Here is a 21167-nt window from a genome sequence, read left to right on the forward strand (position 1 = left end):
AGAGGGAATACATTCAATAAAACATCTCTTTGAAAATATCAGGAATCTCCGACCATGTAGAAATGGACAAAATCTTTGTTTTATCATCAGAAACTATCATTAAAAAGTGATCCAAAATGTCTGTTTCAAATCCCACAGTTAACAATCGAATCATTCTCAGTCAGCTCTTCATCCCCTTAATTAAATTATTTTTTAATTTAATTCAATGTAATTAAATGACTTTTAATGACAATTTGGTCTCTCAGGGCTAAGGTCCAAACCCAAATCCAAACTATAGGACAATTTGGCATAAATGAGTCTTGTTTCCTTGCAGGTTCTGTTAAGAGGAGATGAAGCCAAACTAGATTCATTACTGTACACTGCATTATTTCAGAACATTTAGATAATGTTAAGATTAATGGAGACTTGCAATTTTGCGATGACCTCATTCATCACAGACTACTAACATCGCCTTCGTAGACAGACATTGAAATTCTAACATTGAAATAGCTTTAGAATGCAGCTCACTGGGTTACATCCAACATGTCCATAGAAACAGACTAGATTCAAGAGAAATGGCAAAATTTCCAAATCGCTGCGCAAGAGCTGTAAAGTAATAATTTAGGATATCATTAAGTTTATAAATTTGTATGGTGACTTGATTAAGTAATTGAGATATTCCTATTCATTAAGGCACTGTGAGACAATGTTTGACCAAAGGCCTTCTTCAGGTATCTTTCCACTCCATCACAATCCCTGTACACATTTATCTAAAACTACACCGGTTTCATGGGCATGGAAAAATCTGTTTACGCTGATAATTTTTTATCGACCTAAAACTGAATGCATTCTTTTTGCTTTTATCCCTAGCACCCTAATCTTACTCAACATGAATATATTTGACGTACTTGTGTTGAATCGACACATATTTCTACATGACAACGGTGGCTGTACCACTGATGAAATTGTGCAGGTGGCGGATGTTTTGCTCAAGCATGATCCAAACCGTTAGCCTGTTTGTCTCCTTGTGGTCTGAAGTTTTTTAACTGTTGCAGAAAGCCTGGGTTAGGGCACGAGGCCGGTCGCGCTGACTTCACCACAGCACACGCGTCATCGAAGCCCCGGCCGTCCCTAGACATCAGGTATCCGATGACAACGGAGGCCGATCGAGAAACTCCGGTGTTGCAGTGCACAAGCACAATCCCTTTCTAAAGTGAAGTGAAAACAATCAAAAGTCATTTTCACATCATGTCCAGATGGACAGTCAGCAAAAACGATCCAAACTGAAAGAGAATTTGTGTTTTCTGTTTTGTTCAGCTCTGCTGCTGCTGCTGTATCAGTTCCATCATTACACACTTTGTGGTAATTCAAGTAATAAATCCTTTGCTAATGACACATAATAGCAAAATTACAGCATGTAAGATGAGAGAAGCCTGGTCCATTCACATGACAACAACATTTGATTAACATGAAGCATCACAAGTAACTCAGGAGGTAAAAGAACAGGAGACAGCATACTCATTTTACAGAGGAATGGAAACTTATTTCCAATACTCATTGTAATTATAAACCTCACAGAATTTGCATCATGTGACAGTGTCAGGTTGAGGGTGACTGGCACAACTATTTGCCAAAGAGGTTGTATGACAAACAATGGCCAGTGGTGATATGATCTTTCTACAACATACTAAATAATGCACGGTGAAAACTCAGCATTCATTATTCACCATACTGCGTGGATACCTGGAATAAGGCATGTGAGGCAGTGGCTGGCAGTTCGCTATCAGATAAACCCAGCTCTAAAGCTCAACACTCAGGAAATTACTTGGAGGGAATGAAAAAAACCAAACATAATAATGAGGAGAGTCTTTTGTACAGTGCTAAGTGGATGTCACATCCTGAGAGAGGACCTTCTGCTGTGGGACACGAGAGCTGGACTCCGGCTCTCCTTCTCTGTACCCAGTGGCCAGTCACCCTTAATAAAAGCAATATCATACTAATATTTCAGCGTGTTGAGTTTTACCTCTGCTTTGGCCTGGTCTATGAACTCAGAACACTCTTGGAGATAGGAGAGGATGTCTGTGTCAGGCAGGTCGAGTATACTTAGTGTTTTATAGATGAACAGCTCAGGAAAGGCATTCTCAACACCATATGCAACGTTCAGTATGTGTGTGACCTGCAGTTTACATTAGAGAAAGAAACACTGAATCAGCCAAAATAAACCGCATCATTCTGTGTGAAACTCAGGTGTTGTGCATTATATCGTATGACTCTGTCATTTCTTAATACCTTATATTTTCTTAAAGTGCCAAAATCATGAGCGGCATCCTGTGAGCCTATAGAAACACAAACCGAATAGAAATAAGAATAAAAGTGCTCATGAGTGGTGAAAAAACTGAGAAACGTATAATTCACAGAAACAATCAAAAATGCACCTCATGCTATACATATATGTGTGTGTGTGTGTGTGTGTGTGTGTATATATATATATATATATATATATATATATATATAATGAGCAGCATTTATACACACACACACACACACACACATATATATATATACACTTCTTCTAAAAATCTGAACAAGTTTCTGCCTTTAACCACATACCACAGTCCCAAATTTCATCAGTACCGTGGCCATGAATCTCTTACCGAGAAGCAGATATGGTTTGACAAAACCAACTTGAAGATCCCAGCTGTTATCCTGTACATATCCACAGGCTGTACCGGACTGTACAGTGTCTTCTACCACATGTACAGTTGATCCTTTCCATGTTTCAATAATCCGCCTTCCGCTTAAGGTTGTCACCCGAGTACATTGTTTTCTCAAATTTGTTTTGGAAAATGATTTTATTTCTTGTGCAAGCGACTGCATCACATGTGTAGCGTGGATTTCTGGGGAGGAAATCAATCGACTCTGCTCTTCGAGTCTCTCTCTGTGTGTTCACCGCTGTCACTGTTACTCTCTCGCCGTTGATGATGTGCATCTACAATTCTTTCGCCCGAGGTACAACGTGAAAATTGAGAACATTCATTATCATGGAATAAATTGTCCGAAGCTAGAGGCAATGCTGCCATCCAGAGGTCTGGAATGTGACAGCAGCGGAGATGGAATGGAGTAATGTAATCTGGATTCGTATTTGAATGGAGTTATAAAAGTTTAGTAAACACAGCATGAGAAATCAGAATCCACATATTCTCACATTTATGTTTGGTTGGAATGCATTGTATTATCATGAATTAAACCGCCATTGTCCACCTCAAAAGTAGGTCGTCTTTATCCAATTTCCAAAGTAAATGGCATTCACGATATTTGTAGAGACAGTCCCATGGATTTTAGCTAAGGATAAACAACAGTGTTATATAATGTGAGTATACGTTGAAGCTCGCAGCCACTTAAGGAAATATGGAATGTAATTGGAAAAATATATTTTAAAGGAGCGGAAGTACAGGATCCAGAAAGGGATTCCAGTCACGTGACGTGCGTTGGTGTTGCAGGAAACAGCCTCGTTCTGGTAGTTAGGGCAACACCTAGAAAAAAACAGGGAGAAGGAGGAGAGGAGTGTGGAGGTTGACGAAGCCTTTAGCCCGGAATATGGGCGAATTTTAACACTAAAATACTCACATTTCACTAATTCCTTATATAACACTACAAAGGGATAATCCTTCGATCAGACTGGCCTTGCGAAGAACACTAAATTAAAGGACATGTCGCGAGGTGTGTTACAACCGAGCCAGCAAAAGCTGGCGGAGAAGCTGACCATTCTTAACGACAGGGGCATTGGGATGCTTACCCGCATCTACAATATCAAAAAGGTAAGGAGTAAAATAAACCAATCACCTTTTTTCTGCTTAACATCAAGTAAATAGTAAGATCTTATTTAATCAGATTTTTCAAATATATGTCCGACATAAATCGCCTAAGAACAACTGCAATGCAGCTCCAACATAGACCAGCCAGGAATCCAGTCAAGGCCCCAGTGCATAAAAACACGTAGTAAGGATAGCTGGCCAGCGTCAGCCTAAACGCTGTGTATAGCCTTTACTCTCTGATTACGACGATTTGTGCACTGGCCCTCAGCAACACTGAAAACGTTTAAATGATACTATGAGGAATATTTTTACCCCATTGAAACCGTGGTTCTATCAAGCTTTACCGAATTTATTAGCAGTTAAGCTAGCTCATAGCTAGCAGCGCATTCCACCCAAACGAGTTTGATTGATCAGTAGTGTTGCGCTAGAATACTTTCCGTTTATTTCGCAGGGCAAAAAGTGCCACGTTATTTACATATCACCGATATTAATATATTTGTCATAAATCACGGCTTTATATAAGCATTTCCGCTCCCGCGGTAAGGTGTCACTTTTCCCCCTCTTCCAGGCACATAGCCGTACTAACCCTATGACCTAAGACAATTGCTAGTGTAGTTTTTCACTGACTTAAGAAGTATTGGAGTTATGAAGCATTTTCTATTTAGCCCACGCTGTATGATGAAAACCTGTTGTTGGAATAGTCCACTCCAGACATCAGAGCGCTGCGAGGTAACCTTCCTTCGGAAATCCATGGTAGGAGCTGATAGTCAGTGAAGTGCCATCCTAAATAATTATGGTATGCACAGTGGGCTCATAAGGGAGTGATGTGCCTTGCTTTAGATGCTCATGAAATATCAGTCAGAGGACACAAGGTTGGCTTTGAACGTCTTCGTTGATCACTGTTTGACGTGGAGAGAGATCGTCAAGGAAGTTCAGTTAAGATGTCATGCAGTGATGTTGTCAGCGGTCGGTGCATTGCTGCTTTTGGTGGCTAGTGTGTTAGAAAGTGAAATTTGTTGTTGTGCCATTGTGACACATCAGAGCTTTAGTTAAATATCAGTGAAATATTGACGGCCAGTGTTAAACTGTTCATACAAGATGCTCAGTGTGTATTGAGGATGGTTGTTGTGTGTGAGACAGTAAATGGAGAAAGAAGGGGCTGTCAGATATCACAGCACAGACACGGTTCCCTTTGTCACTTTTACAGAGTGCATCACTGTGCTCACTCAGAAAATCTTCATTATATGTAACAACGTTGTCACATGTAAGGCCTCTCACACAGACTTGGCGCTGTGGGAACGCGGCTGAAGGGACCTGGAGCTCATCCAGCCTGCTGCAGAATAGAGAGTCTTGGAGGACTGTGTCAGGCTTTCTGTTAGCGTAGACCCCTGTTGCCCAGGGCTTCCTCTCCCACACTCTCACCCTATCAGAGCCTGGTGCCACTGAACCCTGACTAACACAGATGATGCATATTCATAGCAGAGCTCGGGTGTGGTGGCCCAGAGGATGTAGGAGTAGTGTGCATGTGTGTGTGTGTGTGTGAGCACGCGTGTGTGTAACATCCAACACTATCACCATCTTCCATAGAGCATTTCGGGCCTCATGCATCCAGCCCAGTCTGAGCGGCTCAGTTGGGCAGTGATTTCTCATGCCTGTCCATTTCTGTCTCCTCTCACACTCCATAATCATTCAGATTTGAGACTTGATCAGGAAAGTCCATTTTAATTCATTGCGTTCACAGCTCACTGTTTCTGTCTCCTCTGTAACTGAGGTATGCTTTCACTGGAGTAAGCTTTTGAGCACAAGTATTTGGCAGCTCTGTTGCTTAGCAACTAGTAGGCATTGACATCAGTATTGCGAGAGATGTATTCCAATTTGTCTGTCATTCAAGGGGATGAGTAGTGTGAATTGCCACAAAATCTGTATTTTTAAGAAAAAAAGCAGGAAATTGTTTTCATGTCAGTCACAGCAATGTATTATTTTTATGGTGAAATTCAGCATTCAGTATCTAATATTCAGTATCTAATATTCAGCATTCAGTATCTAATATTCAGTATCTAATATTCAGCATTCAGTATCTAATATTCAGTATCTAATATTCAGCATTCAGTATCTAATATTCAGTATCTAATATTCAGCATCCAGTATCTAATATTCAGTATCTAATATTCAGCATTCAGTATCTAATATTCAGTATCTAATATTCAGTTTTAGTCTCTTTGTGAGATGATGACTGTGTGAAAACTGTTAATATGCTTTTCTTAGCTTTAATTAGCATGATTGATTATGACACACTGAGCCTTGTATATATCATTTGAGATTATTGCTACATAAAAAGATCTACCAGGCCTTCTTCATTGTGTAACCTAAATATTTATGGAATGATGCACTTCTCTTTTGGACATAAATACGCTGGGTTATGAGATCCTCAACAGGAAATGACAAAGAAGCCCTTCCCTGGAAAGAGAGAGAGAGATTCAGGAAGTTCAGTCTTATCTAAAATGTCTGAAAATGCATCTGGGAGCCAGTGAAGTGCTTTGTTTGTGTGTGAACACGGAGACTCCAGTCAGAGCGTCTAACCCTGACGCGCTGTCATCTGGACCGAGGTGTGTGAGGTCACGTCCTGTTGTCGGCATGTCGAGCCCGCAGTGTAGTCTGTGCTGCAGTGCTGAGCTTGAGTGGTAGTGGGTCAGAGAGCGGTCTTTTGTGCTGCTGTGTGTTGTGTCACATGGACGGGGCGACTGGTGGGCTCATTCTCTAGCTGCCTTCACCCCAGTCTGTGCTGCTCTCATCTCCATAGGCTGCTCACTCTGAGGGAACACTCACCGCTGAGAGAAATGAACAGTGCCCAGTCAGCTTCAGTGCTGTGTGTTATTGCTGTGAGTGTGACATGTTAGTTAGTCATTTGACTGTGGTCATTTAGTGAGGAGGACAGTCCAGATGAGACTTGAGAGAGATGCGGTGGCATGGAAAGCCTGAGAGAGAGGCTTAGGGTTAGACCCTAACCCTGACCCTAACCCTGAGAGAGAGTGTTAGGGTTAGACCCTAACCCTAACCCTAACCCTGAGAGAGACTGGCGACTCTGTTATTCTTGGGAGAATTAGCCACGCTAATGTAACCTTGATGTGACCCAGTTTATCCTCTGAAACGTTTCAGAAGGCCTTGAGCCTGGACCTCACTCTGTCTGTGTGCATGCAAAGATTCATAACATTTTAGTAGTCTCAGTGATCTATCATTTCTTTTCAATTCAGATTTTTTGCCACATGTGTATCATTTTTGCATAAGTTTGTACCTATTTTAATAAACTTGTGAATATATTTGCCTTGGTTGCATTACTTTATTTTTTCCTTTACTTTTCTTGCATGTTGACTAATCACTTTACTTCCTGGTCTTTTCTTACAAACGGAGTGGAATCCTCAGTAGCCCTAACCCTAGCCCTGTTCCAGGACGTGTGGATTCTGCATGGTGTCAATGTTAGCTCTGGGAACCAGCCACCTCATAACAGAGCGACAGTAAAGCCAAATACAAACTAGTGCCCCACTGTAGAGTACCACCAAATCATTATCAGCAACTGTTTACATTAGTTCCCAAAGCTAATTTGTTTTTTTATTTTAGTTAATTTAATTTTTTGGAAGTAGTCATGCATGACGCACATTTGGAACCTGTGTTGATGTGTACCTCTCTCTCTTTCTGTTACAATGCTTCCCCAGCAAGGACAAGTTTGGAAGGTTTGGACAGCTTTTCACCTTCCCCAAATTTCAACCCCCCACTTTCTGCTTTTCCTCCCAGCCTCATATCCCATGACTCCTCATAAGGCAATGGAACAGGTTTAAGGGTTTAAGGACAAGGCTGTAGAGTTCCTGAGCTGATCTAGGATCAGGACTGTTGCTTTTCGTTTGTTCCCTCTTGTCTGTGTCATCTTAAGGCTTTTGTTGGGTTTGTATCTTGTTTCATTTTCTAGAGCTGCATTTAGCCAAACCAACGGGGAACAGGTCCATGTGTGGAATCCATGTCATTTTATCTTCAATCAAAGTAGATTTATTCAGATAGCTGTCATAAATGCATGACGCCTTTTGCTTAATTTATTTAATTTGATCATATTTATTTATCTGTTTGTCTCCTGAGATGGGGGGCAGGTTATGGGGGCAGGATGTGGTGTTTAGAGAGGACAGGGACAGAGTGGAGGTGAGGAGGGCTCTGGCTTTCACACTACAGCTACTCTAGACCCCTTAAGTTCTGCTTACACTCAGTAGGCCAGGCAGTGTGATAAACACACACACACACGCATTTACGCCAGTCAGGTTTACCATCCAAAAAACTTCATTTTGGCATTGAGAGCAGCTTGATTCCATCACACAGAACGAAAGTCTAATCTCCATGACAGGGCTTCTATGTGTTACCATTAGACATTTAATGGGACCTATTGTAAGTGGGAGAGGAGGACTTGCACTTGTTTTGTGGTGTAGCCTGTGTGTTTAGGCCTGTGCTGTCTGTGATGGGTTTTCTTCCTGTCAGGCACACTGCTGAGAGGGCTTCAGTCAGTCAGTGGTTCAGTGTTCAGACACAGTGGTTCTCTCTCTGCCGTTCTGTCAGGCATAGGTGCATGTTCAGCATCATGTGACCATACACACCACCCACTACCTCAAACACACACATCTGCTAACTCTGCAGCTCCACGTCTCTGTAAGGCATTCTTCGCCTTACAGAGACACCAGTCACACTCACGGTCCAGCAGTCTCTCTCCGTCTCTGTCTCTCTCTCTCTCTCTCTGTCTGTCTAGCTCTCCCCCGTCTGTCTCTCTCTCTCTCTCTCTCTCTCTCTCTCTCTCTCCCCCTGTCTGTCTGTCTCTCTATCTGTCCATCTGTTTCTCTCTCTCTCTCCCCCATCTGTCTCTCTCTCTGTCTCTCCTTCTGTGTCTCTGTCTCTGCACCCCCCCCCCCCCTTCTCTCTGTCTTTAGGGGTGGGTCTGCACATGCCCTGCCCTCTCTTGTTCACTAACTGACATACAACTTCCCATACAGCACCCTGTCTGTTTGAAGAACATTTATCTCTTTATTTCTCTGTCTGTATCTATCTGTCGCACGCACTCTTCCTCTTCCCTCTCTCTCTCTCTCCCTCTCATGCACCATCTCTCTCTCTCTCTCTCTCTCTGTGTTTGTTCTGTCTGCTCTCTCTCTCACTCATCCCTGGCTGTGGTCAAATCCCTGCTCTCTGCTTCATCCTCTCACCTGTCTCAAACTCTGCCAGTGATTATTACTGTCATCTATGGATTTCACTCTAACACATTTTCAAATGGCTCTCTCTTCAAGCTGTAGAATTAGTTTGTCTGTTTTTCTCTTGTTCCCTATAGGCATGCGGGGACCCGAAAGCAAAGCCATCCTACCTGATCGACAAAAACCTGGAGTCAGCTGTGAAGTTCATCGTCAGAAAGTTCCCAGCTGTTGAAACGCGGAACAACAATGTAGGTCATTCCATTGACAAACTGTGCCCTGGGTCTTTGTTGAGTTTTTGGGAGCATGTAGATACAGTGTCATTTGGTATTGGAGAAAACGTTTATCTAGCTGTGTTGTTGTCTCTGACATGGCGAGAGGCCTGCTTGGAAACATTTTGAAACCTTACACTGATCAGTCAAATTTAATGAGTGAAGATTTCTCATCCTGTTTTCTTTTTCTTACTGGATCATGTTCTGTCCAGAAGGCCACAGTAGCACCACTGATACAGAGGGTTTAATAAAGCTCTATAGTCAGGCTCTTCTAGCATGAGAAAGTGTGAGAACAGTCCTGCTACGAAAAAAGACGACATGATATTAAATAGGCTTTCACAGAATAAAAATTTGACAGACTGTTAATGTGTTTGTGAATTTGAGAGGAAAATGTTGAATGTCAGCCTTTTTGAGAGAGGAGCCGAAGCAGCGTGGCCATCTGAGGGCTGATCTACGGGAAACCTGACGCCACTCCGTTATGGTCGAGATCCTGAAATCAGACATGTCTTTGACTGGACTCTCTGCACTGGGGCAGTGTGAATAATGTCATTAATGAGCTGTCTTCTGTGGATTAAACCCATTCTGACAGTGTTTCTGCCTGGCTTTCCTCTCTGGGCAGATTAGCCCAGTTTAGGCCAGCTTAGCTGTAGACCACTATTACAGAGCAAAAGCCTTCAGCAACCAGAGAATCCACCACAGAATCCACTCATGGTCAAAGCTCAGTGGACCAGTGAACTAACTCAGAGCACACTGCCCTTACAAATCACAATGAATGTATGTATTAAATATGTACACCAGCACATTACAACAAATAAGACATTGGTTGCGAAAGGCAGTCACTATTTATTAAATAAGATTCTACTGTTAGTTTTAAGAAAGCACACTGCAGGAAAGGACTTCAGATATAATGCCATACTGACTGTTTCTCCATGACAACTGTTGAAAACTGAGTTCTCTGTACTGCTGTACCGAGAGCTTTCTGTTTTTTTCTCTCTCTCCCATGTAGTACGACTCTCTGACTCTAAAATGCCAATTCTGCCACAGTCTGTGTTGAAGCTCCAGTTGAGGAATGTGGGCGTGTCTGTCTAAACTGCATTCCAGTTCAAAACGCCTGTCAATCACATCTTGTGTTTACGCTAGTACAGCTGCCTAAATGTAAAGACAGGTTGTGGTATTAATCTTTTCTTTCTCATAGGGTTAGGAGTCCAGGATTTTTAATGATTTCACATGTACCTCCGACAGACCTCTTAGAGGGGGATGCTCACCTTTTTCTTAAATTTCTTGAATTTTTTTTTATTTCATATGTTGATTAATCTTTGCAGATTTTTTGGTGTATAATATTTATTAAAAAAAACTCCAGCGGCAGTGTGGATGTTATCCACCAACTTATAGATAGTTCTACATTAATAACCTCTAAATAATCACATGTATTAATATCTTCTAAATAATCACATGTATTAATAACTTCTATATAATCACATGTATTAATGACCCTCAAATAATTACACATGTTAATAACATGTAAATAATCACATGTGTTAATAATCATCAAATAATCACATGTATTAGTAACCTCTGCATAATCACATGTATTAATAATCCTCAAATGATCACGTGTTGATAACCTCTAAATAATCACATGTATTAATAACCCTCAAATAATCACATGCATCAATAACCTCTAAATAATCACATGTATTAATAACCCTCAAATAATCACATGCATCAATAACCTCTAAATAATCACATGTATTAATAACCCTCAAATAATCACATGCATCAGTAACCTCTACATAATCGCATGTATTAATTATGGTGAGGGGTGAAGGTGTCCCTTGGCCTGTAACAGTGTATATACAGTGTATAAAAGTGTTCAAGAGAAAAAGGTAAACATCCCCTTTACCTGGGGTATTATTTTCTCCTCCCCGTAGATTGTTCAAGCTTCCATGCAGTGTATTATGTGTTTGTGTGTGTTTGAGTGTAAAAACTGACCCCATTCTTGTCTTTGGCCTGTGATATTTTTTCTAATGCTGCCTTAGCTTTCACTTATGACCTGTGCTCTCTTTTGTTAAAGATGTTTAACTGCTTTTTGGAATGATGTGCAGCCGCCTCATGTATAACTGTGTTTGAGTTTCCTTTTGTGTTGTTCTATGGTTTTATTTTGTTCTGCGTTTTTTTGCATGCGTAACATGGCTATTTTCTGGATTATTCTTTTGGTAAGTTTGGACTCTGACCGAGTCCCTTTTGCTTTGTTTCGCGCCTGCTCTTTTGTATGTGTAGTAGAACATTTCAGTTGTTCTCACGGTTCTGTGTGGTGTGTGAAATAGCTGGGCAGAGGAATCTTAGAGCAGCACTGGGTAAGAGGGGCAGTGTATGGATGCCAGCCCAGTGGCCCTGGGCACATGGCCCTCAACAGGCTAAACATTAGACTACTACTGCAGTTCTCAGATTCCTCCGCCCCCCGATACTGCACGCTAACATGCTTGTTTTCTGATTCTTCTGTACTGTCCTTAGCCCAGCGGAGAAGGCTAGTACTTGACACAGTGTGGCAGGAGTTTGGGCACGCTGCTTTTAACTGAAAAACAGCAAAGATGAACAGATTGAGAAACCAGGCTCTGTAATACAGTCGATTTTAAGAGCAAGCCAAATTGTTTGTTTTTCATACTGCAGAACTCTCATTTACTTGATAAAAATATTGCAGTCTCTAGTCCTGTGTGAGTAGACTGACAGGCTCCAGGGGATCAGTCTGTTCCTAATCCTGTTTCTTGCCTTTTCAGTTAGAGAGCTTTTTGGATGGGAGATTTGCCAAAAATGTGTCACCTTAAATTTCTGTTTCTTGGGATATTCAACTTAACTTCATGTTACATCTTAAGGCCTTTTCATAGACTGCGTAATTAACAGTAATAGTTCTAACATGATTATCTGGTATTTCTATAAAACCTTTGCCACTAACTCGATTTCAGAGCATATTTACATCACAGGAGGATGTTTACTTTTCAACATGAAAACATACTCATGTTTGTGTCATGAGAAATGTCTGATCCATACATGGATGGGATCATTTATAGTGTTACATATTTGATAAATGATCTGGTTTTCTGTGACTCTGGTGATGCACATAATGCTCTGAATTGGCCAGTCTGGTGTGGGTAACCATGGAGACACATGGTGCTTGTCAAGACTCGATGCAGGGTTCATTCGCGCATTTGACAGTCAGTGTTTCCATGACATTAGGCATCAGATTCAGTTATCTCAATCTGAAGCAAATACAAGCTCACAAAACAAACTTTTCCATAGTTTTACAAGCCCAAGATGTATATTTGCATCAAAGAATGTGATTTAGAATCAGTGCTTGAGAGACAAATTCAGACCATTGACATGAGTGCTAGTCTAGGTCCTATAGTACTTGTTTAGAGACCATGAATTACTGCAGTTCTGTCAGAACATGTCTTTTCATCAGATAGCCTTTACAGTTGCCCTGACTGACTGTTACAGGAATGAACATGTCTCCTCATCAGATAGCCGTTACAGTAGACCTGACTGACTGTTACAGGAGTGACCATGTCTCCTCATCAGATAGCCTTTACAGTAGACCTGACTGACTGTTACAGGAGTGACCATGTCTCCTCATCAGATAGCCTTTACAGTAGACCTGACTGACTGTTACAGGAGTGACCATGTCTCCTCATCAGATAGCCTTTACAGTAGACCTGACTGACTGTTACAGGAGTGACCATGTCTCCTCATCAGATAGCCTTTACAGTAGACCTGACTCTGACTGTTACAGGAGTGACCATGTCTCCTCATCAGATAGCCTTTACAGTCGACCTGACTGACTGTTACAGGAGTGACCATGTCTCCTCATCAGATAGCCTTTACAGTCGACCTGACTGACTGTTACAGGAGTGACCATGTCTCCTCATCAGATAGCCTTTACAGTAGACCTGACTGACTGTTACAGGAGTGACCATGTCTCCTCATCAGATAGCCTTTACAGTAGACCTGACTGACTGTTACAGGAGTGACCATGTCTCCTCATCAGATAGCCTTTACAGTAGACCTGACTGACTGTTACAGGAGTGACCATGTCTCCTCATCAGATAGCCTTTACAGTAGACCTGACTGACTGTTACAGGAGTGACCATGTCTCCTCATCAGATAGCCTTTACAGTAGACCTGACTCTGACTGTTACAGGAATGAACATGTCTCCTCATCAGATAGCCTCTACAGTAGACCTGACTGACTGTTACAGGAGTGACCATGTCTCCTCATCAGATAGCCTTTACAGTCGACCTGACTGACTGTTACAGGAGTGACCATGTCTCCTCATCAGATAGCCTTTACAGTCGACCTGACTGACTGTTACAGGAGTGACCATGTCTCTTCATCAGATAGCCTTTACAGTAGACCTGACTGACTGTTACAGGAGTGAACCCTGCTGATGAGTTGGAGGTGATTGTGATGTAGGCAAACCTGACAGTGTCTCTTGATTCATTTTGTTTCCTCATTGCAGCAACAGCTGGCGCAACTGCAGAAAGAGAAGTCAGAGATACTAAAGAATCTAGCTTTGTATTACTTCACGTTTGTGGATGTTATGGAATTTAAGGTAAGAATGTTTTGTTATTTGGTTTCTTTTCTACATTCTGTATTTTGGTTTCTTATTGAACGTACATGAGCAAATTGTTCACACCAAACTCGTCGTATTTTTCCTTCTCTTCCTGTAGGACCATGTTTGTGAACTGTTGAACACTATCGATGCATGCCAGGTTTTCTTTGACATTGTAAGCTGAAGACCACTAATACACTTACACTCATCATTTGCCATATGGTTATTTGTGTCTGTATTTATGTCACGGCTCACTCTGTTGTTTCTCTGGTTTTAGACTGTAAATTTTGATTTAACGAGGAACTACCTGGACCTAGTGGTCACCTACACTACACTGATGATATTGCTGTCTCGAATTGAAGAACGCAAAGCCATTATTGGACTTTATAATTACGCTCATGAAATGACACACGGCTCTAGGTAACTGAATAAAGCTTCGCTCATGCTCTGTGGTGAACTCATACTGCTCTCTGACCCAGTAAAACGGGATTTAACGCATGTCTCTCTGACACTCCCCGTTCTAGTGACCGTGAGTATCCCAGACTGGGCCAAATGATTGTGGACTATGAGAATCCGTTGAAAAAGATGATGGAAGAATTTGTCCCCCATGGGAAGGTGACTGCATCACATACTCAGCACCCCATTAGAACTGTTAGCCACCTGTCTAACCTGCATCAGAGCTGAAGGATCCTCTCTCTTCTGTCTTCTGCAGTCTCTGTCAGACGCCCTGGTCTCACTACAGATGGTCTACCCTCGACGCAACCTGTCTGCTGACCAGTGGAGGAACGCTCAGCTGCTGAGTCTAATCAGTGCCCCCAGTACCATGCTCAACCCAGCCCAGTCTGACACGGTGAGTCCTCCTTCACGGTAAAACCCTGCCCGGTCTGACACGGTGAGTCCTCCTTCACGGTAAAACCCTGCCCGGTCTGACACGGTGAGTCCTCCTTCACGGTAAAACCCTGCCCAGTCTGACACAGTGAATCCTCCCTCACGGTAAAACCCCGCCCAGTCTGACACGGTGAGTCCATCATCACTGTAAAACTGTGAGTGACATTGGGGCTACAGATCAGACACTTGGGCTGGCCTGGGCTTACTGTCTTGGTTATTTGAAGTGCTTTCATCAATGACTACTACTAGCTGTGTTTGATAATGAAATCGAGGCTCTATTTAAAATATGGGAACATATTCTACCCATGTGGGAGAATATGGCATTGAATGGCTGTCTTTGCATAAGCTGATGAAGCCTGATCCCATTGCATTTCAGATGCCCTGTGAATACCTGTCCCTGGACACCATGGAGAAGTGGATTGTTTGTAAGTGTGTCGTGTGTAATACTATAATAGAAGATCAGTGCATATATGAAAGGATTATGATTCCCTCTTTGATCTCCTCTTTGAAACGTGACATGGACATTGAGGTTGTGTATGAATCCAGTTCAGTTGGGATCAGGGGCACAGAAAGAGAGCAGAGCTGTTCAGCTCTCTCACCTTTTTTAAAACAACTGAATATTAGAATTGAAGGAGGATTTGTAAGCAGTCTTCTTTTAGCACTTGGTTCCTTGTCTGTAACCCAGTACTGATTTTTATAGTGAGTCAGTGAGTCTCTCTCTCTCTCTCACTCTCTGTGTCTCTGTGCGTGTCTCTGTGTGTGTCTGTGCTGTGTCTTGATGTCTAACTCTCTCTCTGTGCTGTGTGTCTCTGTATTTGCGCTGTGTCTCCCTGTCTCTGTGCCATGTCTCTCTACTGTGTGTCTCTGTGCTGTGTGTCTCTGTCTCTGCGCTGTGTGTCTCTGTCTCTGTGCTATGTGTCTGTATTTGTGCTGTGTGTCTCTGTGCTATGTGTCTGTATTTGTGCTGTGTGTCTCTGTGCTATGTGTCTGTATTTGTGCTGTGTGTCTCTGTGCTATGTGTCTGTATTTGTGCTGTGTGTCTCTGTGCTGTGTGTCTCTGTGCCGTGTGTCTGTATTTGTGCTGTGTGTCTCTGTGCTATGTGTCTGTATTTGTGCTGTTTGTCTCTGTGCTGTGTCTCTGTATTTGTTCTGTGTGTCTCCGCGCTGTGTGTCTCTGTCTCTGTGCTGTGTCTCTGTATTTGTGCTGTGTGTCTCTGTCTCTGTGCTATGTGTCTGTATTTGTGCCGTGTGTCTCTGTACTATGCGTGTCTGTATTTGTGCTGTGTGTCTCTGCACTGTGTGTCTCTGTGCTGTGTCTCTGTATTTGTGCTGTGTGTCTCTGTGCTATGTGTCTGTATTTGTGCTGTGTTTGTCTGTGCCGTGTGTCTGTATTTGTGCTGTGTGTCTCTGTGCTATGTGTCTCTGTATTTGTGCTGTTTGTCTCTGCACTGTGTGTCTCTGTATTTGTGCTGTTTGTCTCTGCACTGTGTGTCTCTGTCTCTGTGCTGTATGTCAGTCGGGTTCATCCTGTGTCATACGGCCCTGAATAGCGACCCTGCAGCCCTCAGCCTGTGGAAGTTGGCTCTGCAGAGCAGCTCATGTCTCTGCCTCTTCAGAGATGAGGTCTTCCACTTCCATAAGGCTGCTGAGGACCTGTTTGTCAACATCCGTGGGTAAGACCTTCTCTCACCTATACACCTGACAGAGTAGCAGAGAGAGACCTCTCTGTGTTACATCACCAACATTATCCTACATTACCTTACCTTAACGCTCTCCACTCCACCTTTACCTCACCTTAACGCTCTCCACTCCACCTTTACCTCACCTTAACACTCTCCACTCCACCTTTACCTTAACGCTCTCCACTCCACCTTTACCTTAACACTCTCCACTCCACCTTTACCTCACCTTAACGCTCTCCACTCCACCTTTACCTCACCTTAACGCTCTCCACTCCACCTTTACCTCACCTTAACACTCTCCACTCCACCTTTACCTTAACGCTCTCCACTCCACCTTTATCTTAACACTCTCCACTCCACCTTTACCTCACCTTAACGCTCTCCACTCCACCTTTACCTCACCTTAACACTCTCCACTCCACCTTTACCTTAACGCTCTCCACTCCACCTTTATCTTAACACTCTCCACTCCACCTTTACCTTACCTTAACGCTCTCCACTCCACCTTTACCTCACCTTAACACTCTCCACTCCACCTTTACCTTACCTTAACACTCTCCACTCCACCTTTACCTTAACGCTCTCCACTCCACCTTTATCTTATCTTAACACTCTCCATTCCACCTTTACCTCACCTTAACACTCTCCACTCCACCTTTACCTTACCTTAACGCTCTCCACTCCACCTTTACCTTACCTTAACGCTCTCCACTCCACCCTTACCTTACCTTAACACTCTCCACTCCACCTTTACCTCACCTTAACACTCTCCACTCCACCTTTACCTTACCTTAACGCTCTCCACTCCACCTTTACCTCACCTTAACGCTCTCCACTCCACCTTTACCTCACCTTAACACTCTCCACTCCACCTTTACCTTAACGCTCTCCACTCCACCTTTACCTCACCTTAACGCTCTCCACTCCACCTTTATCTTATCTTAACACTCTCCACTCCACCTTTACCTTAACGCTCTCCACTCCACCTTTATCTTATCTTAACACTCTCCACTCCACCTTTACCTCACCTTAACACTCTCCACTCCACCTTTACCTTACCTTAACACTCTCCACTCCACCTTTACCTCACCTTAACACTCTCCACTCCACCTTTACCTTACCTTAACGCTCTCCACTCCACCTTTACCTCACCTTAACGCTCTCCACTCCACCTTTACCTTACCTTAACACTCTCCACTCCACCTTTGCCTTAACGCTCTCCACTCCACCTTTATCTTATCTTAACACTCTCCATTCCACCTTTACCTCACCTTAACACTCTCCACTCCACCTTTACCTTACCTTAACGCTCTCCACTCCACCTTTACCTTAACTTAACACTCTCCACTCCACCCTTACCTTACCTTAACACTCTCCACTCCACCTTTACCTTACCTTAACACTCTCCACTCCACCTTTACCTTAACGCTCTCCACTCCACCTTTATCTTATCTTAACACTCTCCATTCCACCTTTACCTCACCTTAACACTCTCCACTCCACCTTTACCTTACCTTAACACTCTCCACTCCACCTTTACCTCACCTTAATGCTCTCCACTCCACCTTTACCTCACCTTAACGCTCTCCACTCCACCTTTACCTTACCTTAACACTCTCCACTCCACCTTTACCTCACCTTAACGCTCTCCACTCCACCTTTACCTTACCTTAACACTCTCCACTCCACCTTTACCTCACCTTAACACTCTCCACTCCACCCTTACCTTACCTTAATGCTCTCCACTCTTTTCTTACAGTTATAATAAACGTGTCAATGACATCCGCGAGTGCAAAGAATCGGCCCTTTCCCATGCGTAAGTACATATCCTGAGGATCTTAACCACTGGGTTGGCTTTATGTGTTATGTTTGACACTAATACAGTCTTACTGGGTACTGCAGGGGTTCACTGCACAGAGAGCGGCGTAAGTTCCTGAGGTCTGCCCTGAAGGAGCTGGCCACGGTGTTGGCAGACCAGCCTGGACTGCTGGGCCCTAAGGTACAGCCGTGCTAAGTCTTCTCAGCAGAAATGAGCCGCGTTGGGAGATGTTCAGTGTAAATGAGCAGCGTTGGGAGATGTTCAGAGCCGTCTGAGGGATTAATGGTTGTGTCTGTTTGACAGGCTCTGTTTGTCTTCATGGCCCTGTCCTTCGCACGGGATGAGATTATTTGGCTGTTGCGACATGCTGATAACATCCAGAAGAAAAGCACAGACGATTTCATAGACAAGTAAGAGTCATCTCTCAGACATACAGTTCCGTGGATCACTGCCAGCCTGTGTCTCTCACCAGTGCCTTTGTCACTGTGTGTGGCTAGTCCACATTAATCATGAGCAGGAAACGTCCAGTGAGGTCTATGTGTGTGTGTTTGTTTGTCAGGCACATTGCAGAGTTAATCTTCTACATGGAGGAACTGCGAGCCCATGTAAGGAAGTACGGGCCTGTGATGCAGAGATACTATGTCCAGTATCTCTCTGGCTTTGACGCTGTCGTCCTCAACGAACTGGTCCAGGTGAGACTCTCATGACATCTTCACTTGGATCAGTGGACACACACACACACACACGGTCAGAGGGGAGTGGGGTTTGTCCGTGTACTCTGAGTGAAGGAGGGATCAGACAGTTAAATCACTGAAGGTTGTTAAACACAGTGTTCTTGTCCCTCTGATGTTTCATCACTGAGCTTATGAATAAGAAATGTACTGTAGACAACAGTGTCAACACTAAACCTGACCACTAGATGGAGTCCAAGTATTTCCACATTTCTCTCTTTGTTGTTTTCGCAGCACCCTGAGAGAAAAGATCATTTCTGTAAGCCAGGGTGCTCTGTCCTGTTTAACCAGTGTTTTCCTCTCTGTCCTCAGAATCTCTCCGTGTGTCCAGAGGACGAGTCCATCATCATGTCCTCCTTTGTCAACACCATGACTTCTCTGAGCGTCAAACAAGGTTTACAGCCTCTCCTCTCCTCTCCTCTCCCCTCTCCTCTCCTTCTCCTCACCTCTCCTCTACTCTCTCCTCTACTCTCCTCTCCTTCTCCTCTCCTCTCCTCTCCCCTCCTCTCCCTCTCCTCTCTCCTCTACTCCCCTCTCCCTCTCCTCTCCTCTCCTCTCTCCTCACCTCTCCTCACCTCTCCTCTCCTTTTCCTCACCTCTCCTCACCTCAACTCTCCCCTCCTCTCCCTCTCCTCTCTCCTCTACTCCCCTCTCCCTCTCCCTGTCCCTCTCCCTCTGCTCTCCTCTCTCCTCTACTCCCCTCTCTATCTCCCTCTCCTCTCCTCTCCCCTCCCCTCCTCTCCCTCTCCTCTCTCCTCTACTCCCCTCTCTATCTCCCTCTCCTCTCCCCTCCTCTCCCTCTCCTCTCCCCTCCTCTCCCTCTCCTCTCCTCTCCTCTCCTCTCCTCTCCTCTCCTCTCCTCTCCTCTCCTCTCCCTTCCTCTCCTCTCTCCTCTCCTTCACACACTCACAGCACTTATTCAGCTTATCTCACCCAGCAGAAACACTCACAAACACACACTGCCCTGGGCTTTGATGTCTGTCATGTCGAGGTGGTTAGAATACTCAGCCTTACTCTCTGCTGAGTGTCTCTCACTGTCCTTTGTTCTGTTGGCTCTTCTTCTTTGTGCTAATGTAATGTGCTGTAATGTAATGCGATGTAATGTATCATAAAGCTGTGTTGTAATAACCGTTTGGTCTCAGAGATGAGCCACGGCTGTCCCAGATGAAAATGATCCCATGGCTAAATGAAATGGTTTGTGTGTGTGTGTGTGTGTGTGTGTGTGGTTTTTCGACAGTGGAAGACGGAGAGGTGTTTGATTTCCGGGGCATGAGGCTGGACTGGTTCAGGTTACAGGTAAGAGGTGCTGAGGGAAACTGGAGCAGGGCTGAGAGACGGCTCTGGGACTGGAGACCTGGGTCATGTGACCTGGGTCATGTGTGTCAGCTTCCTCCCCATCATACATCATTACACCCTATTATCTTACTCTCATGTCCTGCTGCCCCTGTACCAGCCAAGCAGATCTGTTAGGCTCAAGAACCTGTCTCCTACTTGCCAGAGCTGTGTGTGTGTGTGTGTGTGTCTATGTGTGTGTGACTGTGTGTGTGTGTGTGACTGTGTGTGTGTGACTATGTGTGTGTGTGTGTGTGTGTGAGAGAGAGAGACATGGGCCCGGCTGATGTGAGAAAGAGTTGTGGTAAGATGCTGTTCCCTGTCATTAGACACAGATGCCTTTGATGAACAAACTTGTTTCTCCTGTTTGTGTGGAGGAGGCAGAGTGATGAAAACAGAGTAGGTTCCCAGTTCTCAGAATATGATTTATTGTAATGGAGGACACATTATGGGACAGGCATTACCATTCTCACAAAGCTCTGAATCAGGTCAAGTCAACAAGATAACTCGCCTGTGTGTGTGTGTGTTTGTGTGTGTGTGTGTGTGTGTGTGTGTGTGAGGGATGCAGCGGTCCAGTGGGCCCACGGTTCGGTACGTATCATGGTTTTTGGGCCACAGTAACGGTACGGGTTCAGTATCTTTTTATTTAAGAAAAAAATACAAACACATCACCCTTTAGACAATGAACTCTTTATTTTGCCTATAGACAAATAAAATTTTCCATTCAGAAAAATGGCAGCATGACTGACTGGGCTGACAGTGGGAGAGCAAGGCCTGCAGACTGGACTGTGTTTGTTTACAGTCTTCTGACCCTCCTCATTGTATTGAACGC

At 43.8% G+C, this 21167-nt stretch overlaps 2 protein-coding genes across 6 annotated transcripts in view; one reads left to right on the top strand and one right to left on the bottom strand.

The window, feature by feature from the left end:
- Positions 1-968: 968 nt before the first annotated feature.
- Positions 969-2856, bottom strand: dusp19a (dual specificity phosphatase 19a). The gene is made up of 4 exons (XM_030785741.1): positions 2634-2856; positions 2269-2315; positions 2003-2155; positions 969-1187 (listed from the first exon to the last, which is right to left on the bottom strand). Exons 1-4 carry the CDS (start codon positions 2854-2856, stop codon positions 969-971), a joined length of 642 nt encoding a protein of 213 aa, XP_030641601.1.
- A 674-nt stretch (positions 2857-3530) lies between these two features.
- nckap1 (NCK-associated protein 1) overlaps positions 3531-21167 on the top strand; it is a 35537-nt gene continuing 17900 nt past the window's right edge. For 2 of the 5 annotated variants that reach the window (XM_030785736.1, XM_030785737.1), the window contains exons 1-15: positions 3531-3797; positions 9145-9255; positions 13797-13883; positions 14002-14058; positions 14161-14303; positions 14408-14498; positions 14596-14733; positions 15148-15196; positions 16288-16444; positions 18213-18269; positions 18356-18452; positions 18576-18682; positions 18832-18964; positions 19316-19397; positions 20241-20299. In XM_030785736.1, coding sequence (XP_030641596.1) covers positions 3690-3797; positions 9145-9255; positions 13797-13883; positions 14002-14058; positions 14161-14303; positions 14408-14498; positions 14596-14733; positions 15148-15196; positions 16288-16444; positions 18213-18269; positions 18356-18452; positions 18576-18682; positions 18832-18964; positions 19316-19397; positions 20241-20299 — 1476 coding nt within the window. In that variant the 5' untranslated portion in view covers positions 3531-3689. Of the gene's footprint in view, positions 3798-7504; positions 7523-9144; positions 9256-11408; positions 11493-13790; positions 13884-14001; positions 14059-14160; positions 14304-14407; positions 14499-14595; positions 14734-15147; positions 15197-16287; positions 16445-18212; positions 18270-18355; positions 18453-18575; positions 18683-18831; positions 18965-19315; positions 19398-20240; positions 20300-21167 lie in introns of those variants that run through there. The other 3 variants (XM_030785739.1, XM_030785738.1, XM_030785740.1) reach the window with 3 other exon arrangements.

The sequence above is a fragment of the Chanos chanos genome, chromosome 10 (assembly GCF_902362185.1).
Source record: "Chanos chanos chromosome 10, fChaCha1.1, whole genome shotgun sequence".
Lineage (NCBI taxonomy): Eukaryota > Metazoa > Chordata > Actinopteri > Gonorynchiformes > Chanidae > Chanos > Chanos chanos.

Coding starts and splice junctions, on each gene's coding strand:
- dusp19a (XM_030785741.1), bottom strand. CDS start 2,856: ATGCAGTCGCTTGCACAAGAAATAAAATCATTTTCCAAAACAAATTTG. Junction 2,316..2,633: donor CAAACCATATCTGCTTCTCG/GTAAGAGATTCA, acceptor GTGTTTCTATAG/GCTCACAGGATGCCGCTCAT. Junction 2,156..2,268: donor GCACTTTAAGAAAATATAAG/GTATTAAGAAAT, acceptor TGTAAACTGCAG/GTCACACACATACTGAACGT.